This window comes from Saccopteryx bilineata, chromosome 1 (genome assembly GCF_036850765.1).
Source record: "Saccopteryx bilineata isolate mSacBil1 chromosome 1, mSacBil1_pri_phased_curated, whole genome shotgun sequence".
NCBI lineage: Eukaryota > Metazoa > Chordata > Mammalia > Chiroptera > Emballonuridae > Saccopteryx > Saccopteryx bilineata.
In genome coordinates this window covers 216,547,510-216,566,439 of record NC_089490.1, presented here as the reverse complement: position 1 = coordinate 216,566,439, position 18,930 = coordinate 216,547,510, and the positions used below count along the sequence as shown (strand labels likewise).

Genomic DNA, 18,930 nt, shown 5'->3' with positions numbered 1-18,930 from the left:
GAATGTCTGCTCTCTCAAGAATTTGCCTGGTTAAATGTCCCAGAATCAGCTACTGGTAAAACTGCCTACTTCCATCTGTTTTTAACTCTGTGTAGATGACGTTCCAGGGACAGAGATGGGATGGTGTTTAGGGCAGCTGCTGACATGGGGCTTAGCTCCTTGGGCCAGTGTGGGGGACAAGTGCCTAGGAAAGTGCCTAGGAAAGGTCTTGAGAACAGGATGGTAACACAGGCCAGTGTGGATCATGGCTGGTGGTCATTGTCCACAAATACCAGCTGGGTCCCATGGGGACCTGGTGAATTGAGAAGGTTTGATAAAATCAAGTAAGTATGTCACCTATTTTCACTTGTGTCCTTGTGTAGCAAAAAGCACAGTCTTTGTGGGTTGGACTTCTCTGGTCCACTTCCTGTTCCCTTTCAAGGAGAAGCAGCTTATTTCACAGATGTTGGGCTCACTAAGTGTCCTCATGTTTTGGTTCAAACCCTCAAGGTCAGACTTGTGTTGTTTAGTGAGCGAGCCTTGTGGAGAGCCTTCGAGGGCAAGGGGGAGCTTACCTCCTCCTCTGCCCTCATGAGTCAACGGCAAGTTCTAGAAAGCCCCCCATGCATGCCTCTCAGGCTTAGGGTTGGAGCATCCTGGACTTTGTCACTCTCTGCCTTAGGATTTACAGATTGATCAGAACCCCTTTGGAGAGCTCATTGAACAGCTGCAAACAGGAGGTGGCTTTAGCCAGTACAAGTGACCAGATCTCTAGGTGCAGACTGGAGACTCAGAGCCTGTGGCTTGTTCTCCCAGTAGATGCCATCCTCACCCCATCAGTAACCTGTTGTCATAACAGCCTGCCCCGCAGCTTCTGGCCGAGAAGGGCCATGTTGGGTTATTTTTGTGTTTTTTTTTTTTTAATTTTTTTAATTCATTTTAGAGAGGAGAGAGAGAGTGAGAGAGGAGAGAGAGAGAGAGAGAGAGAGAGAGAGAGAAAGGGGGGAGGAGTAGGAAGCATCTACTCCCATATATGCCTTGACCAGACAAGTACAGGGTTTTGAACCAGCGACCTCAGTGTTCCCACGTCGACGCTTTATCCACTGCGCCACCAGAGATCAGGCGAGCCATGTTTTTTGCTTGTGATTCTGATTCTGTGGGTCAGCCATCGGGGCAGGGCTCTGCGGGCTCAGTGGGTGTTATGCTGGCCTTTCCTGGGTAGCTCATATGTCATCTGACAGCCTGAGGGGAGCTGGCTGCTCCGAGATAACCTCACTTCTCTGTCCAATTGGCGCTGGCCGTCAGCTGTGCCACACGTGTGGTATAAGAGCTCCCTGGGCCAGAAGTGGGAGCCTATAGGCCTCTCAACACTCAGGAGTGAAAACCACACAGTGTCACTTCCACTTTGTTCTGCTGGTCAAATTAAGGGATAGTCCACCCTGTATTCAGGTGTGGGGAAACAGATCACAGCCCTTGATGGAGAGTTGCAGAGTTTTTTGGCCGTTTTTTCATCAGTTTCTCGATTGATTGCTTTCTCATATGTGCCTTGACCGCGGGCCTTCAGCAGACCGAGTGACCCCTTGCTTGAGCCAGTAACCTTGGGTCCAAGCTGGTGAGCTTTTTTTTTTTTTGCTCAAACCAGATGAGCCCGCGCTCAAGCTGGCAACCTCGGGGTCTCGAACCTGGGTCCTCTGCATCTCAGTCCGACACTCTATCCACTGCGCCACCGCCTGGTCAGGCTTTTGGCCTTTTTTAATCTAAGATCCTGTACCCTGGCAGCCTGTATGGGTCATTCTGTTGTTGACCCATAATCCACCAATTTCTTTTTTAAATTTCATTTTTCAGTTGTGGTAAGATACATACAACATAAAATTTATCAACTTGGCCATTTTTAAGTGTTCAGCTCAGTGGTGTTAAGTGTATGCGCAATGTTATGCACCAGTCACCGCCATCCAGCCATAGAATTTTCTTCACCTTCCCAGACTGAAACTCTGTCTCCATTAAAAGCAACTCCCCATTCGCTTCCCCCAGCCCCTGGCAACCACCATTCTACTTTCTGGCTCTATGACATCATCCCATTGATTTAAAAAATTCAGTGAACATTTATTGAACATCCACTCTATGTCAGACATTGTGCATAAGACTCAAAGTGAGTAAACACTTCTATGCTCAAAAAACATCCCAGTGAGAAGTGAGCTTCATTAGGTGACAAAACTCATACAGGAGAAAAGTTTTAGCCTCACAATCGTCCCTTTAGCTATTTCCCCCCATTCACTTAACACATAGTCACGGACATGTTGGGAGGTGTAATCTCACACCTTCTTTCAACTCTTGCTTTCAGCAGATTGAATGAGTGTCAGGTGCCTCTGAAGCCCTGGTGGTCAGATAACTGAGGCCAGGGCTGACCCAAAGTCACGGCTGTTGGGGCAAAGCTGAGAACCCCAGGGGTTTGGGGTTTCTTGTCTAATGGCTGTACCTCTCTGTGTGGGCTCCTTCTATAGGCCAGCACATGGTAGTTCCACCCACATAGACTGAGCCAGTGCTATGCTGGAGACCGGGTCACTGCCCAGTGCTGGGGACCGAGGGGTTGCTGCCCAGTGCTGGGGACTAGGAACACAGCACAGTGAAGCACAGCTCTCATCAGAATTTCCCTTGATGGCTGGGCAGGCACAGAGGGGTCTCAGTGCAGCACACACTTCCTGCAGCCCATCCTCCCAGCCCGGGCCCCTCCATCCTCCCAGGCTGACCCAGCCGGTGTCTCTGTTGCTGAGACGTTTGTGACCTCATCACAAAGGGAGGCTCAGAGGAAACGCTGCCTGTCCCAGCTGGGGCGGGGTGGTCATGGCCGGCATCTTTCCCACTCATCCGTCAGCTTGGTAGGTGTGCTGGGGAGGGCGCCTGTGGGACCCCACAGTGGACTCCTCTCTCATGCTACTACTGATATTTCAAGAGGAAAAAACCCAGCACTTGGAATGCTCCAGAGAGGGGAGGCAGGAGCCGAGAGGATTCTTAGCATTCCCTGTCACTCTGGGCTAGGAGTGTGGAGGAGATGCCTGCAAAGGCTGGTCAAGCCCAGCCACTGGCGATAGCGGGGCTCTGGAGACCCCACTCCAACCGCGTCTGTCTTTCCTCCCCTATATTGTCTGGAGTTTTCCCTTCTATATTCCCCAGTCCTTCATCTGATGGTCAGCTGCCTATTTGAGGACCATAAGGAGGCTACATGAGAATCAGTTCCTTGATTCCTTTGATATCAGAAGATTTCTGAGGGCTAGCGTAGACCATCCCCAGAGCGGAGAGGCTTCCTAGCCCCGTTCTCAGGAAGACAAGTGAGTTCAGGAGCGTCAGGGACCTGCACAAATGTCGAATTCTTTTGCCCTAAGACCAGTGTCACTGTCCTGCTCTGGGTCGGGATTCGAGGAAGGCAGGAACCTCAGGCCGAATGGACAAAGAGAGACTGGCACTCAGGCTGTATGTGGCTCCCAGGTCTCCTGCTCACAGGGGGACAGGGCCTTCCATCGGTATGTCCCGTACATAGGGGATCCCTTGGTTTCAAGCTCTGCCTAGCTGTCATCCTCACAGCCAGCTGCAAGTTTCTAAGAAGCACCGTAATGTGAGGCCGCACTGTCCCCCATCACAGCTTAGCTCCTGCACTGCTTGGGGACCCTCCTGAACAAGAACCCCCACTTCTGCTCAGCAGTCAGGTATCCCCGTCCATCGTCGACAGCCCTGGCCCTGAGCTGCCATGCCCCGGATTCTGTTCTCTCCTGCCTCAGTGGCCATGCCCTTTCTTACCTATTCAACTCCATCCTGCCTTCCATAGCCAGCCCAAATCCAGTGCTGGTAACTCTAGTCATGGCTGCGGCTGAGCAGCTCACTCATGCCTGTCAGTGCTGAGCACCTTTGGGGTGCTTCCTCATGTAAGCCTCACGACGACACATTTTGCAGACCAGAAGATCGAGACATAAAGTGAAGGGTATGGAGGAGATGTCCGAGGCCAGGCCCATGCGCTGGGGGGCAGCATCAGGCACTTCCCTCCTCTATGTCGCCTTCAGGAAGGGCTGGGATAGATGGAAACACAAAGTTTAGATGACAGGCCCTTGGAAGGCAGAGGCTGTTACTTGCCCCTTAACCTCATAATCACAGGAACAGGGCTACTGCACACCTGCCACCTATTGGGTCTCTGTTGGGTTTTCTTGGGGCTCTCGTTGCCGTGAGGCCGGATGGGTGGGCACTGGGGACTGGGCAGGGTTCATCCACAGTCTGCCCAGCTCTTCAGACCTCTGGGTTCCCAGGTGAAAACACAGGAGTGTGTTCTTCAGCCCCTGGTCTGTGATGGGTGTCTTGTCATTAAGGCAGGTATCCGCTAGAACAGCCACTCTCCACTGCCCGGAGGTCTGACACCCCTAGTCTCCAGTGGCTGAGTCACGCTTCCCTGTCAAGTTGTCATTTCTACTGATTTTGGGACTCAAAAGGTATTTAGTATTTTCCCCTATTTTTCATCCTCTTCCTTCTTTGGAGAGGCCATGGAGAGAGTAGATGTTAAATGGTTTGTGAATTTATTAGGATTTGCTCTAGAAAACTGTTGTTTCTTCCATCACTGTTTCAAACCTGCAGCCTTTGTTCAACAATTTAGATCTGCTGGAGGCTGCCAAGCCAAACAGTTAGTTTTGGCTGCCTGCTTGCACTCCCCCTTCCCTGAAATATTACACATTCCTCTCCAGTGAGTGGGACATAAAAATAGATACTGGGCTCAGCTGTGGTCTTTCTGTTTTTAGAACGGACTTGGCCAGCTGAGACCGAGTTCCCCACATGGGGTGACTGACGCCCAGTCCTGGTGTTGTTGGACTGACTCCTCCCAGCACACCCTCCTTGTACTTTTTAGCTGGCACTTGGGATATTGATGGTGGGCTGTCAGTGTTGCTAGAGGGGAGAGGGCTTCCTATTTACTCCTTTTCTCGCCTGGCTCAGAGATCTCCAGCTAGCTGAATCCCCCGCCAACTTCCTGCCAGTCCCCAGCATGGAGGCAGCAGTCCTTTGACCCATCAGTCCTCATATGCAGTGTCGTGCTGAGGCGCCGGCTCCACGTGGCTTTGTGCTGTGGGCAGGGCTGGCCTCACCTCCTTTGCCAACACCTCTTTCTCCACACCTAGAAACTGACCTCCCCCCTCCCCCGCCAGAAATAAGAAAATTGTACCTAGAACTTTATTGTCTTTCCTGTATTTATCATGGGGTCACAAAGTTGTCCCCCCACTAGCCGGTCACTTCCTTGAGGCAGGGCTCTCTCTCTCTTGTTCACTGATCTATCTCTGTATCAGAACGGCCCCAAACCTGTGGTACATACGGCGTGACCATCAAAGGCATATAAAAGGTGAGGAGGTCATAGTCTTGACAGTCCAGACCTGCAGAATAGTACAGTGGTTTGACCATAATACCCATGGGAAGCTCAACAACTCAGAGTCTGTGGCCTGTCACTGGGCACCCAGGGTGGGAGATTCCAAAGTACTATTCAACCCAGCTTTGCTATTTAGGCACTGACATTGCCTGCTGTGAGCAACAGTCACCACATGCCATGGCCTGGTGACCAGAGGAAGGTATATGAGGAGCCGTCATACCTTGGGGTCATGGAGGTGGAGCTTAGCTGACCTCAGACCATGAAGAACCAGGAAAGCAAAGTAGTTTGTATTTACTGAGCACTTACTATGTGCCAGGCACTGTTCTAAAACCCTGAGGGCATCTGCTCATTTGATCTTCATAATAGTCCAATGAGGTAAGAATAATTATTACTCCCTTTTAACTAAAGAATTATGAAAACCAAGTTCAGGGTTGGGTAGGTGGTGGCGGGTTTGCCCTTTACTGAGGAGGAGCAAGTTTGAGGGGATGAAGGGGACAGTGAGTGAGCGGCACCTTGGAAGCACCTTGGTTGGGTGCCTGGTGGGCTGGGGCCTGAGGAGTAGCTGGGGACGTCTCTAGGGAGAAGGCTCAGCTAGCAGAGGCCACCCAGGATAAGACGAAAGCCCTGGTGGGATTGAGTCACTGAAGTGAGAATCAATCACACCTCCTTTGAAATGGCAAAGGCTGTTGAGGTAAAAGGTGCCGCTTCCGTGTGGCCCGCAGGTGTGACTGCACAGGTTGGAGATGAGTTCGGAAGTACTTTTTGCTTTGCCCTGTTGTTGTGCACAGGGACCTTTACAGAATGTGATCCCAGGGTGCAGTCCCTAGATGGATAGGCTGCTCCTGCAGCCCCGTTCTGGTCCACTTGTGCTGGATGGACCCAGGAAGATGAGATCTAGACAGGAAGAAAGACCCTTGGCTCCTCTCTCTTCCTCCCGGCCCCCTCCCAATGGGCATGTGCTTTAAATATATATAGATAACAAACCCTTTTCGTGGGGGCTGAGCAATGGGGAGGAGACCCAGCACCAGCACAGTAGATCCAGGAGAACTGTTTTTTAAAGGAGGTAGTAGTCATATTTTACTTGTAAAATAAAGAACAACATATGCCTTGGGCAGAGGGTGGGGGGTGGGGTGGTGACTTAGAGTTCGATATCCTGGGATGTTTTTTTCTGTGAGTGCTTGTTTTCCTCATTTTCTCTCCAAAGCCCCCCAACCAGGCAGCCCCTCTGTCAGCACAGCACTGTCTTCTAACCAGGTGACACCCTCCTTGGAGGAGTGTGATGTGGTCTCCAGTTGCCTGAGGAACCCTGGGAATAGCCTCTGTCCTTCTGTTGCAGAATGTCACATCCAGCTACGTGCTGCTTGAGTACCCTTTCAATGATGCCCCAAGCAGTTGCGGAACCGCTGTGACCGCCTTCTGTCCCAGCGCCCCTTGCTTAGCTTATTGCTGTCCACGTGGACAAATGGTCAGCTCAGCTTCCCAGAGCCCTCTAAGCAGAGATCCCAGCCAGAGGGATTGCTGATCCTTAAAGCCTGGGGCTTGATGGAGTGCTCACTTCTAAGTGCCTTCCTTACACTGCACTTGCCAGATTGAAGTTCTTTCTGTCCTCTTGAGTCTTGGGCCCCACTTCTGAGGTTTTTTCCTTTCTTTTTTTTTAGCAATTTGCTTATTTAAGGAAACCGTCATCTCTGTGCCCACAGTATCTATTCTGTTGTAGAATTTGGAAATATGCCAAGTGCAAATGGTTTACTCAGAAACAGACCTTTAAAAATCAGATTAGATCCTTGACATAGATACATAGGAGCCTTCTACACAGAAGGCTTTCTGCTGTTTACTGGGATGGACGTGATTCCTGGCGGCCCTTGGCGTTCTATCCCAGCTGTGGTGCCCTGCCGTAGTGCCCAGCATGGCTTCAGGCCTTGAACTCACTTGATCCAGGTTGAAATCTCAGCTGCTTGACTCTTGATGGGCTTGCTCCAAATCTCCATTTTCTCATTTGTAGACGGAACATTCCAAAAACAAAACCCAACAACAGAAAGTGCCAGCTGGGTTGGAGACTCTCGGTAATCTACATTTGTCCTGAACCCCAGCTCCTGGCTGGGCCCGAGCTTTGATGTCCCTTTCTTGAGTTTTATTTCTTACAACATTGAGTTTGAAGGTGGCCTGTGCTCATGATTCAAACATGAGTTCTTTGTGGTCTCAGCATCTCATCTTCTGGGCCTTGAGGGAAGACCTTTGGTGATCAGAATCTGGGCTTTTGGAAGCTTCAAACTAAGCACATGTGTCTTTCTAGGTTCAGGGTCTGCAGTTTCTATAGGAAAAGCAATGTTTTCATCCTGCTCTTAAACACGTCCATGCCTACTGGGGAGAGGCCTGGGAGAGGGCTGTTTGTAAAAAGTAAAAGGCCTGAGTTAACTATTTATTTATTTATTTTTTTTAAAGATTTTATTTATTCATGATAGAGAGGAGAGAGAGAGAGAAGGGGGAGGAGCAGGAAGCATCAACTCCCATATGTGCCTTGATCAGGCAAGCCCAGGGTTTTGAACCAGCAACCTCAGCGTTTCCAGGTTGATGCTTTATCCACTGCGCCACCACAGGTCAGGCTTAACTATTAAGTGAAGGACTAGGCATTAAAATGGTAAGAACTATGTTTCATATATAAGTTAACAGACAGTTTTACATTGTTATACTGAGAAATAACAGGGGAGCAGGGACTGATGTTGCTTCTGCTGTGTAGCTGGTGGCATTAGAAATGGGGCCAGCTCCTGGCAAACAAATATGGTGGTTGGTATGCATCTAGAATCATTAAAAGAACCCTTTTGTATTTTGATGTTTTACTTCTGGAAATCTATCTGAAGGGATTAACTCCAAGTGGGGCAGAGCTCTGTGCTTGGAGACATTCGTGGTGACCTTAATTATAACAACAGAGATAAGAAGAGGCAAACTGTCTGCTAATATGAAAGTGGTTTAGCCTGACCTGTGGTGACGCAGTGGGATAAAGCGTCAACCTGGAATGCTGAGGTCACTGGTTCAAAATCCTGGGCTTGCCTGGTCAAGGCATATACAGGAAGCAACTACTATGAGTTGATGCTTTAAGCTTCTCTCTCTCTCTTTCTCTCTCTTTCTTCTTCTCCTCTCTCTAAAAATCAATAAAACAAAACAAAACAAAAAAAATGTGTTTAGTAGATGGTGGAACAGTTACTCAATGAAACATCTTGCACCCAGTAAGATATATGGTTATAATGACCATGGACAATGCTTATGTTAAGTGAGAAAACAGTACCCAAAATTATGTGTACCACAGAACAGCCACCTCATAAAATACGTATATGAAAAATACTACACAAAATACATAAAGGAGTACTGATTATGGGGAATGTGAAGGAGTATCAATGTTTTTTTTTCCCCTAATTCCAAAACTTTCTATGTTGTAGTTTAATTGCTTTTATTTTTAAAAATACAGAAGAGGGGAGCTGAGTGATGAGGAAGAGAGAACTTGTCAAGATTGGTTTCAGGAGTGACTGAGATGGCAGGTTGCTCGTCCTGCAGCATGTGGGAGACGACATCCTCTGTGTGTTCCCATCTGAAGAGTTAGGTTTCCATCTAATGATTTGTTGGTTGGAACAGTTCAGCACTATCATTTTTAGAGATCACTGTGTTGGCAGCATTAATTGCAGAAAGCATTTCTGGGGCTCTCAGATGCGGGTGTGGGCTGTGCTAGGTGCCAGGCCCTGCCTGCCTTCAGGGGGTCTGTGATCTTGGGTGCATAGTGATGTCCTGGTTGATGGGAACAGGAACAGGGTGAGACCAGTGGAGCAGTGACAACTGGGAATGTCTCGGCAGGAAAGTGGGACCATCTCTGGAGTGAAGTGCTATCTTGGTCAGCTTCTGCTGCTGTGACAAGTAGCATAGACTGGGTGGCTTAAACAGCAGACATTTATTTCTAGCAGTTCCAGAGGCTGGAAGGCCGAGAATGGGGTGCCAGTGTGGTGTGCTGCAAACCAGCGCAGCTAGTAATTCCAGGTCCTGGGTGGGAACTGTATGGAATTAAGAAAATAGGCTTAAAGATAAAGGATGAGGTCAGGAGGGCTTTGCAATTGCTGATGGCAAGAAGAGAGCACCCTCCACGCCCATTTCTTGCTTTATTTATAGGGCAAAGTGAGGCCGTTATCAAATCAGAGCTCTCTGATCACATTTCTAAGGCAACCCAGTAATTTTACCAAGTGCAGAAAATTTTCATCATACATAACAACTTCACACAAAACAAAGTATAGAAGAAACTTGCCTCCAGTCTTTCCGGAGAACATGAGGGGTAGTGTAAACAATCCAGATCCACAGCTTAACAGCCTTTTGCAACCTAATTAGGCCAGTGAGGTGGGGGGATGGGCAGACTGTCAGCTTCTAGCCACTTCCCCACACCTCTATCCTCCAAAAATCTAAACTGCAAAAACCCTGTTGGCTTTTTGGTCCCCAAGATATCCCCTTTTCTATTTTTTAACTTCTATTCGTGTGCATATGATTCATACTCATCTGATTTCCCAGGTTCTGATTTGGAGGCAGACTGGAAAAATAGAAAATAAACACAAAATTTAAATAGCCAGTGCTAACAGATACCAAAACAAGTGTCTTACTACAACAAAAGGATTAAACCCTTTTAGATTATCAAGCAAATTCTTAGCTAATACAGCAGGATCTAAAATAAAATTTTTGCAGTTTTGAATGTCCTTAACATGTTAATGTAATTTTACCAAGTCCATGTTGACACCATCACCGCTCCACATTATCTGTAAATACAACCCAACTCACTTCAGTCTGAGAACTTTCCCAAGGAGCAGGAGTCACACACATTGAGGAAAAGTCTGCATGGCACTGGAACTGTTGTCACATTTCCACACTCTCCAGCTAGTGTTCAAGTCCCAGTAACCACTACTTCTAGCACATTAAGGTTTTCTCTCAAGCTCAATGTCAATACTGGATTTCTGGCAATGATTCAGGTAGACTGGAAGGGTCATCTGCAGCATGTATGGAGATGGAGCTTCTGTTTTCTTTAACCTGGAGAGATGAAACCAGGAGGCCTTTCCCTGGAGCTTTGCAGCTGTGGGGTGGTGAGGAGAACCTTGGGATACACCATGCTGGGTGGTAGAGGTAAATTCATAAGACAAGTAGGCAAAAAGGAGAGAGAAAGAGAGGCTCTAAATTTGGGGAGTAGGTCCCAGCCTAAAACAGGCATGGGGCATTGAGGCAGGAGGAGAAAAAAGTGTGTAAAGGAGACACTACTATGTATTAAACAAGGCAGTGGATACATGGCAGATGGGGAGGAAAATAAGACCATCAACACCCACAACAGAGATATTTGAGGGATGGGCAGAACCTGAATATTCAGGCAAGGCAGAGTAAATGGCCCTTGTTGTCTATAAGAAATGAGATTAGCTTATGTGCTACTTGGATGGTTACCCTAGGCTCGTCCACGGTGACGTGAGATGGGGCCGATGGCCCTGGGCACCTTCAGACTTCAGTGGTAAGTCCCAGCAGGCTGGGCAAGGTTAGGTCAGAGGTGGCTGAGGTAGGGCTGAAAGAGACTGAACCCTCCCTTGGAGGAGTGAGGGGGCAACTTACTTTCCAGTGTCCCTTTTTCCCACAGCAAGGGCATGGCCCTGGCGGGAGCCGAGAAGCCAAGCAGGCTTTAGCCCAATGACCTTCCTTTCCACTCTTGAAGCAGGGCCTTGATGGAATTCTATGAGGCCCCTTCGGGGCATTGGAGCCTTTAAGGGCGTATGCCAAGAGCTGGTATTTTGCCTGATCTCTTTGGGCTCTGCCTGCCTTTTCCTGTTTCGGTCATTATAGATCTTAAAAGCCATGCTCAGGAGATCTCATTGAGGGGTTTGAGGATCCTCCTCTGCCTATATAAACTTTTCCATATATCTGGAGCTGATTAGAAAAAGACAGGACAGTTATCAGCTGGATCAAATGAAGGAGGGTAGGAGTTTGCAGGAGAAAGAGGTTTGGAGTGTGCTAAGAGGATTTGATAGATGGAACAGGTTTGACAGAGAAAGGGATGAGGGCATAGAGTCTCTTATCATGGCTCATGGTGTCTCACTAAATGTTTAGGAACCCACCGAGGAGCCACAGGAGACCTAGGAAAAACACATACATATCCTCCACCCCATAGGAGAACAGGGTCTGGCCCTTGTCAGATTCCTGTGAGCGGGTCCCTCTGTCACACTTCAGGGAAGGCTTTCCTTGTAGGATTCCAGAGTCTCTTGGCTGCTGAATGGCCCTGTACATCAGTATTCAATTTTTTTTTTTTTTTTTTTTTTTTTTACAGGGACAGAGAGAGAGTCAGATAGAGGGATAGATAGGGACAGACAGACAGGAACAGAGAAAGATGAGAAGCATCAATCATCAGTTTTTCGTTGTGACACCTTAGTTGTTTATTGATTGCTTTCTCATATGTGCCTTGACCGCGGGCCTTCAGCAGACCGAGTAACCCCCCGCTCGAGTCAGCGACCCTGGGTTCAAGCTGGTGAGCTTCTTGCTCAAGCCAGATGAGCCTGCACTCAAGCTGGCAACCCTGGGGTCTCGAACCTGGGTCCTTCCGCATCCCAGTCCGACGCTCCATCCACTGCGCCACCGCCTGGTCAAGCTCAAAAATTTTTTTAAAGTAAAAAGCATGATAAGATTTGCAGTTCCAAGATATGACTCCCCCTTTATTATTTTTTATAATTGACCTTTAAGCATTTGCTGGGCGTGCTTTCTAATGCCTTGACCCTGAGGATTGTAAGGAAATACCTGTCCTCAGGTTAATTCTAAAAGTCTGACAAAATACAGTAAATGCTTTTCCAAGTAACATTCCCATATTTTTCAAAACTTTTCAACCCCATTAACTAACAGACAATTTAGAGCACATTAAGGCTGAAAAAATCCAGTATGGCCTTTTTTATCTTCTCATTGTAAAAAAAAACTAACACTTTTGTTAGGCAAATCCACCCTGCCCCAAGCCTGACAGCTTGCAGTAGCTGCTTTTTGAGTAACCAGTGTGGCTTAGCAATAACAGATGCATTAGCTCAACCAAATTAGCAAGTCTTTAGGATCCACATTCCATTCTATTTAAATTTAAATGAATGCGCCTTACAAGTTCCAATTAAAATAAAATGTAGGGATGAAATCATTTTATTTTTTCAATATTAGAGCTGGTATTTCTAATTTTTGCATGCAAGAACTTAATTAAGGCCTTAAAAATGACACATTTTAGACAACATTAGACAAAGACTAAACAGAAACAGAATTAGACAAACCAGAGAGAAAGCTGGGATTTCAGGGCACAGCCAGATTAGAAAGACGCCTGCCTGATCTTAGGGCATTTTCTGAGAGAGACTAAACGACAGATCAGACTAATCAAACTTTCTCGAGAAAAATCTTGGGCAGCCGCATGAAAATTCTGTATAGTCAGATCCAACAGGCATCTCCTGCCTTAATTTCCAGGCAAAGAATAGGAAAGAAACAAAATGATAGTTCAGAGGATTGTAGCTAAAATATTAAATAAAATTAGACGACAACAGGAAAATTTACAACTTTCCTAACACCTGAGTCTCCTATCCACTCTCAAATTCCAATAGCTGCTGCAACTGGCAGTTCAGGTTGATAATGCTGAAATTTCTCTACCTCAATTTTAGCTGAGCTGCAAACTAAGTTGATGGGGTTGGGGAAGGCTCCAATGTCTGTTTCCCTGAATCACATGCCCTTTGGCAGTGTACTTAGATTTACAATCATTTGCCCAATATTTCCCTCTAATGCAGCATGGGCAGAAGTCCTGAGCTTTAGGAGCTGGCTGCCCTTGAAGGAGAGGCTGAGACTGATATCCCAGGGGAACAGGGCAATTTCTAGCAAAATGTACCAAACCCCCGCACTGGAAACAAGATCCACAGGCAGAAGTATTTCCCTGACCTTCTTTCTTTCGTTTGTTCTGCCATTTGTCAAAGTAGTGTCCTGGAAGCCTCCTCTGAAGCGCTGTGGCAATAGCAAGACCTTGCATGTATGAAGTCCCAATATCAGCGCATATTCTGATATAATCCTTTGTATCTCCCTTCTTGCAGTGAGGCTGAAGTGCAGCCTGGCAAACAGAATTAGCATTTTCATATACTGTTTTACTAAAATCCTTCCTGCTTCTTTGTCTACCACTATTCTTTCAACTGCCTGAATCAGCCGTGAAACAAATTCCTGAAATGGTTCATCAGCACCTTGCCCAATTTTGCGCAATTCCTCCATTTTGGCCCCAGTAGGCAGGCATTTCCATGCCTGTGTGGCTATCTGGTTAATCATTTGATAAGTAATTAGTTAATACTCTAATTGAGCCACCATAGGGGCATATTGTTCTTCTCCAGTTAACATAGCAGTAACAGCAACCTCCTCTTGCCGGTTTCTCTCATTCTGCTATTTTCATAAAAGTCTGATTTCCATAACAAATGATCACCCCTGGAGAGACAAGCATGAGCAATCGCCTTTCAGTAATTTGGGGGAAGAGCCTTTGTACTAATAGTATCTAATAAACCAAATGTAAAAGGGGCAGTAGGCCCATAGTAAGCACAGGCAAGTTTAAGCTCTTTCAGAGTTTTAAAAGGTAGAGGTTCATGCTCTCACAGTACACTCCCTTGATCGTCCGCCTTTCTACAACAAGAAAACAGGCAAAGCCATTCATTATTTCCCCTATATTTCGAGCCTGATCTAAAGCTTATTGGAGTGGGAAACTCCAAAGGTCTGAGACAAAGACCCTGGGAGCAACCCAATAAGCATAAGAAAGAGCAGAGGACAGCAGAGGCACAAAGGTTAAGGCGGCCATGGCCAGATATTTTCATTATCTCCCGAGTCACCCTCAGACTCCAAGGTCTTCTCATATTTACATTTCTCTGTTTCTACCTCACTCTGATCAAACAACATCTTCTCCTCAAATAAAACCATTTGTACAAAAAGAAAAAGGGCCCTCACTTTTGACCCTAACTGTCCCATAATTTATTACTCCCAATTATACTCTTCCCCAAAACTCTACTCAAAAATTTTACTTACTGTGTGCTCGACTTACGACCACGATTGGTTCCAACAGACCGGTCGTAACATGATTTAGTCGTAAGTTGAGTAGGCTATATGTACAGTATGATGAAATGATGTTATAAAAATCCTTTAGCCATATTTTATCATAATTTTCTTTCATTATTGTACCGAGTCTGGGATAACAATTGAAATGGTGCACATGGAGATGGTAGTGCAGCCGGAAGCTGGTCCGCACTGTCGTATGCCCAGCTGGGCAATGCTTGCGCTGCCAGACGTGGAGCAGTCGTGGCTAGCGATTGTGGTCGTAAAGTCGAATGGTCGTAAGTTGCATAGGTCGTAAGTCGATCAATACCTGTAAATGGGGAGTTCCATCACCTGCCTTCAGTTTAGTTTTTCCTTCCTAAGGTCCCTGTTCAGGTGCCACTTGCCATGAGCCAGTGCAGCTAGTAATTTCAGGTCCTGAGTGTGATCAGTGTGGAATTAAGAAAATAGGTTTAAAGATAAAGAAGGAGGGCTTTGCAATTGCTGATGGAAAGAAGAGAGCACCCTCCACATCCGTTTCTTGCTTTATTTATAGGGCAAAGTGAGGCCATTAGCAAATCAGAGATCTCTGATCATGTTTCCAAGGCAACCCAAGAATTTTACCAAGTGCAGAAAACCCCCACCATACATAACATCTTAACTTCACACAAAACAAAGGATAGAAGAAACTTGCCTCCAGTCTTTCCAGGTGTAAGGCCAGTAGCCACGGCCACCAATACAGCCGCCTGGCCCATGCAGGTTCGCATTGAATTTGGACAAACGATAACGAAACAACGGAGCCAAGAACTGGTGGGCCATTAGCTTTAATCCTAGCTTGCACCTGGCGGGCAAGAAATACACACAGTGGGAAAACACTTCCCTTTCCATTCAGGGCTTCCAGAGCCACTGACTTATCCGAGTTTCCTAGAATCAAAGGTTTATACCTCACCAGCCTTATTCTCCTCTGTTCCCCATCTCCTTCTTTTTGCACAAACTCTGCACAAACTGGCCTCTCCCTCAGCACTTCGCCATTTTGGCTGCTTCTCCTCTCCCCTACATGGCCTTTCTCTGTTCTCCCCCAGCATGGGCTCCTCTGCCCCATTTATATTATAGAAATCAAAACCTTTAATCCAATATACAAACAAGGAAGTCTCTGATACAAAGTCACTTATCTGAGGCATAATGAGATTCCTCATGAGAGCGCACCCCCCCACACCATGCAACAGTCAAAGGTGGGAAAGGCTTAGTCTTAAAACTAAGCCTAAGGCTATAACGACCCTGCCTGCTTACAGCCTGTCCCCACACAATGCAAACTGTAAGCGAGCAAACATATATATCATATTTACAAACTTATTTGACCAACACCGGGGAACATGGGGGTAGTGTAAACAATCCAGCACCACAGCTCAACAGCCTTTTGCAACTTAATCAGGCAAGTGAGGTGGGGGGATGGGCAGACTGTCAGCTTACAGCCAATTCCCCACACCTCTGTCCCCCCAAAATCTAAACTGCAAAAACCCTGTTGGCTTTTTGGTCCCCAACAGTGGTGGGTCCTGGTGAGAGCCGTCTTCTGGATTGACTGTCATCTTCTTGCTGTGACCTCCTAGGGTGGAGAGAAAGATCGTCTTTCTCAAGCCTTTTCATACAGGGGTGCTAATCCCATCCTAGGGGTGCCATCCTTGTGACCTCATTTAAACCTGATCACCTCCTAAAGGCCTCACCTCCTGACACCATCGTTTTGGGAGTTGGGGCTTCATTGTGTGAATCTGAGTGACACAATTCAGTCTATAGCAGGTGTGAAGGGGCTTGTCGGGCCTCTGCAGCCACACTCAGGCCTGCCCTGGACTCTCTTGGTTTTAGTCCAGGAAGGCAAGGTCTGGCTCTGTTGGTTTCTTTCTCTCGTTTTCTGTTGTAGGTCAGGAGGGAAGAGGCCAGGGAGGGCTGGGTTGGACCCTACCCTGTGCTGTGTTATGCCAAGCTTGTCACCCTCCCAGGGAAGTAGTCACCCACCCATTAGCTCTTCCTCGGGGAGGTCCTACATAGAATTACTCCTGTGGTGGGTGCTCTGCTCGCTGAGCAGAGAGGCCTTACCAAGCAGTGGGATCCAGGAGCCTATGAGCCATTCGTAGCGTGGACTGTGCTGGGGCCTTGGTGTCAGAGCTTGTGCTGTGTTCCAGCTATGTGATGGCAGTCTTGGAGGTCACAGCTTGGGACAGGCAGGAGGCTGCGGGGAGCACCCTTCTAGGTACTAGGTGGGAAGCTGTCCAACTTCTGAATTGCTTAATAAAGCCAAATACATCTTCAAATTAAAAAGAAAAGAAAGTTCTAGGAAATGGACAACGAAGCAGAGTTATGGTTGCGGGGAAGAGGTGGGTGGACTGTGCAAGCTGGCACCTGTTCTGGGAATTCTAAGGGTTGCTCCCTGTTTTCTCCTCTGGTGGTAGAGTCAGATGGAGTTCAGCGTCTCCTCCTTATCCATCCTGGAGCCAAGCAGTGGCTCCACCAGCGAGACCAGGCAGCCGTGCAAAGCACCTCAGGGCTCGCAGGCCCTCCGGCCCTCCCAGGGCAGCAAGTCCTCCAGCCTGGATGCTTTGGGCCCCGCCCGGAAGGAAGAGGAAGCATCCTTCTGGAAGATCAATGCTGAGCGGTCCCGCGGAGAGGGGCCTAAGGCCGAGTTCCTGTCACTGACCCCCAGCCAGATCAAGTCCATGGAAAAAGGTGAAAAGGTCTTGCCAGCCTGTTATAGGCAAGACCATGCCCCGAAGGACAAGGAGGCCAGGGTGGAGAGGCCCGGCCACCTCTGCCAGGAGCTGCGTGTCCTTCCCAGCACCAGTGTCAACCACGAGGGACCCCAGTCCGCCCAGGCTTGCACCAGCATGTTGGAGGAAGTCACTCTTTCTGAGCCCATGTCCAAGCTGCCTTCTCCGGAGGCCAGCCCCAGGGATGAAGAGGACGCGGAGGATGAGCTGTTCTCAGATCCCGTGCCTGCACAGGTAGGTGGCCACTTCCTCCAGGAAGGACATGGGTGTTTCTACCTCATAGCTATGTGTGCAAATATCTGTTCGAGTTCCTGCTTTCAGTTCTTTGGGGTGTGTTCCCAGAAGAGGAGTTGCTGGATCCCATGGCAATTCTGTGTGTAACTTGGAGGAACAGCCACCCCGTTTTTCTCAGTGGTTGCATCATTTTCCCTTCCTATGAGCAGAGGTCTGGTTTCTCCATATCCTCACCAGTGCTGGCTATATTTCCTTCTTTGGTAATAGCCCTCTAGTGATCACCATCTCACATGGGATCTAATTGGCATGTCTCTCATGCCAATCAGTTGCCTAGTGATGCTGAGGGACCTCCTGCTGCTCACTGGCTGTTTGTATCTCCTCTTTGAAGAAATGTCTCGTCAAATCCCTTGCCCAGTTTTATCTATGTGTTTTCTGTCGTTGGGCTATGGTCATCTCTGGGTGTTCCCTGAATGGGGTTCCAGGTGCTTCCATGCCTCTCTCAGCAGACGACCTGGTCAGCTGTCCTGAAGAAAGGGGGTCCTGTGGTAGGTGATGCATCTACCTTCCTTCGACTGCACACTCTGCAGCCCATCCTCCCCCTTAAGTCTCCCCACCATCTTAACCTGAGACTTTGGGCCCTTCCTTTTCCTGCCTTCTCTTTGTGTCTCGAACCTTCTGCCCTCAGCCCCTTCCCAGACAGGCTTGCATGCCTCTCCCCCTGACGGCCATCTTTCTCTGGCCCTCTGCACATGGATCTTCCCATACGGGAAGCACTGACATACAACATGTGAGAGGTTTGATTGTAAGAGACGAAGAGACGTGGGACAGCGTGTAGGGAGGGGAGGGTCAGAGAAAGCACACTGAGTCCCCCAAAAGGACAGCCTCTGAGCGGGAAGCCCAGAGTGACACGCCCCCACGTTGAAGAAACTGCCAGGCCACCAGAGAAAGGAAACTCACCCGAACTCCTTAGTTTTTTCATTTTTGGCTTGGTCTGCATCAAATTTGGAGGCAGCAAAACTGGGCTGGAGACAAGCGTCCAGAAACATTGAGAAGCCCATTGCCAGCTTAGATGCACTTTTTGTTGGCAGGCTGCGTGCAGAGTGGGCTGTTAGTGTCCTTACCCAGGAAGGCTCGGCCACCAGGGGACTGTCTGCTGTGCTGCCCCAGAGGACAGGGGCATCTAGTCACGGGGGGCCTGGTGGGAGCCTGATAGGCTGTGTGTGAAGTCTGCAGCAGCTTGAGACAGCCCAAGCTCACCCCTGTCGTTGAAGTGGGAGAATCTTGACCTGAAGAATGTCCCTGGGTTAAGAAAAATACTCCAGACCCTTCTACATAATCTGAAAGAAGCTTTTCATCTTTTCCCCATATTTTTTATTCCCTCCACTTTGTAAATTTTGTGTGTGGATGTGTGTTACATTAGAAAGACTATATCTGTAACATGCACTTTCATTCCATGGTGAATAAGTTTAAACATGCCTGTCTCTCAGAAAGAGAAAAAGA

At 48.0% G+C, this 18,930-nt stretch overlaps 1 protein-coding gene across 3 annotated transcripts in view; it reads left to right on the top strand.

The window, feature by feature from the left end:
- C1H1orf198 (chromosome 1 C1orf198 homolog) overlaps window positions 1-18,930 on the top strand; it is a 37,796-nt gene that overhangs the window by 15,981 nt on the left and 2,885 nt on the right. For all 3 annotated transcript variants that reach the window (XM_066235842.1, XM_066235834.1, XM_066235827.1), the window contains exon 3: window positions 16,882-17,430. In XM_066235842.1, coding sequence (XP_066091939.1) covers window positions 16,882-17,430 — 549 coding nt within the window. The remainder of the gene's footprint in view (window positions 1-16,881; window positions 17,431-18,930) is intronic.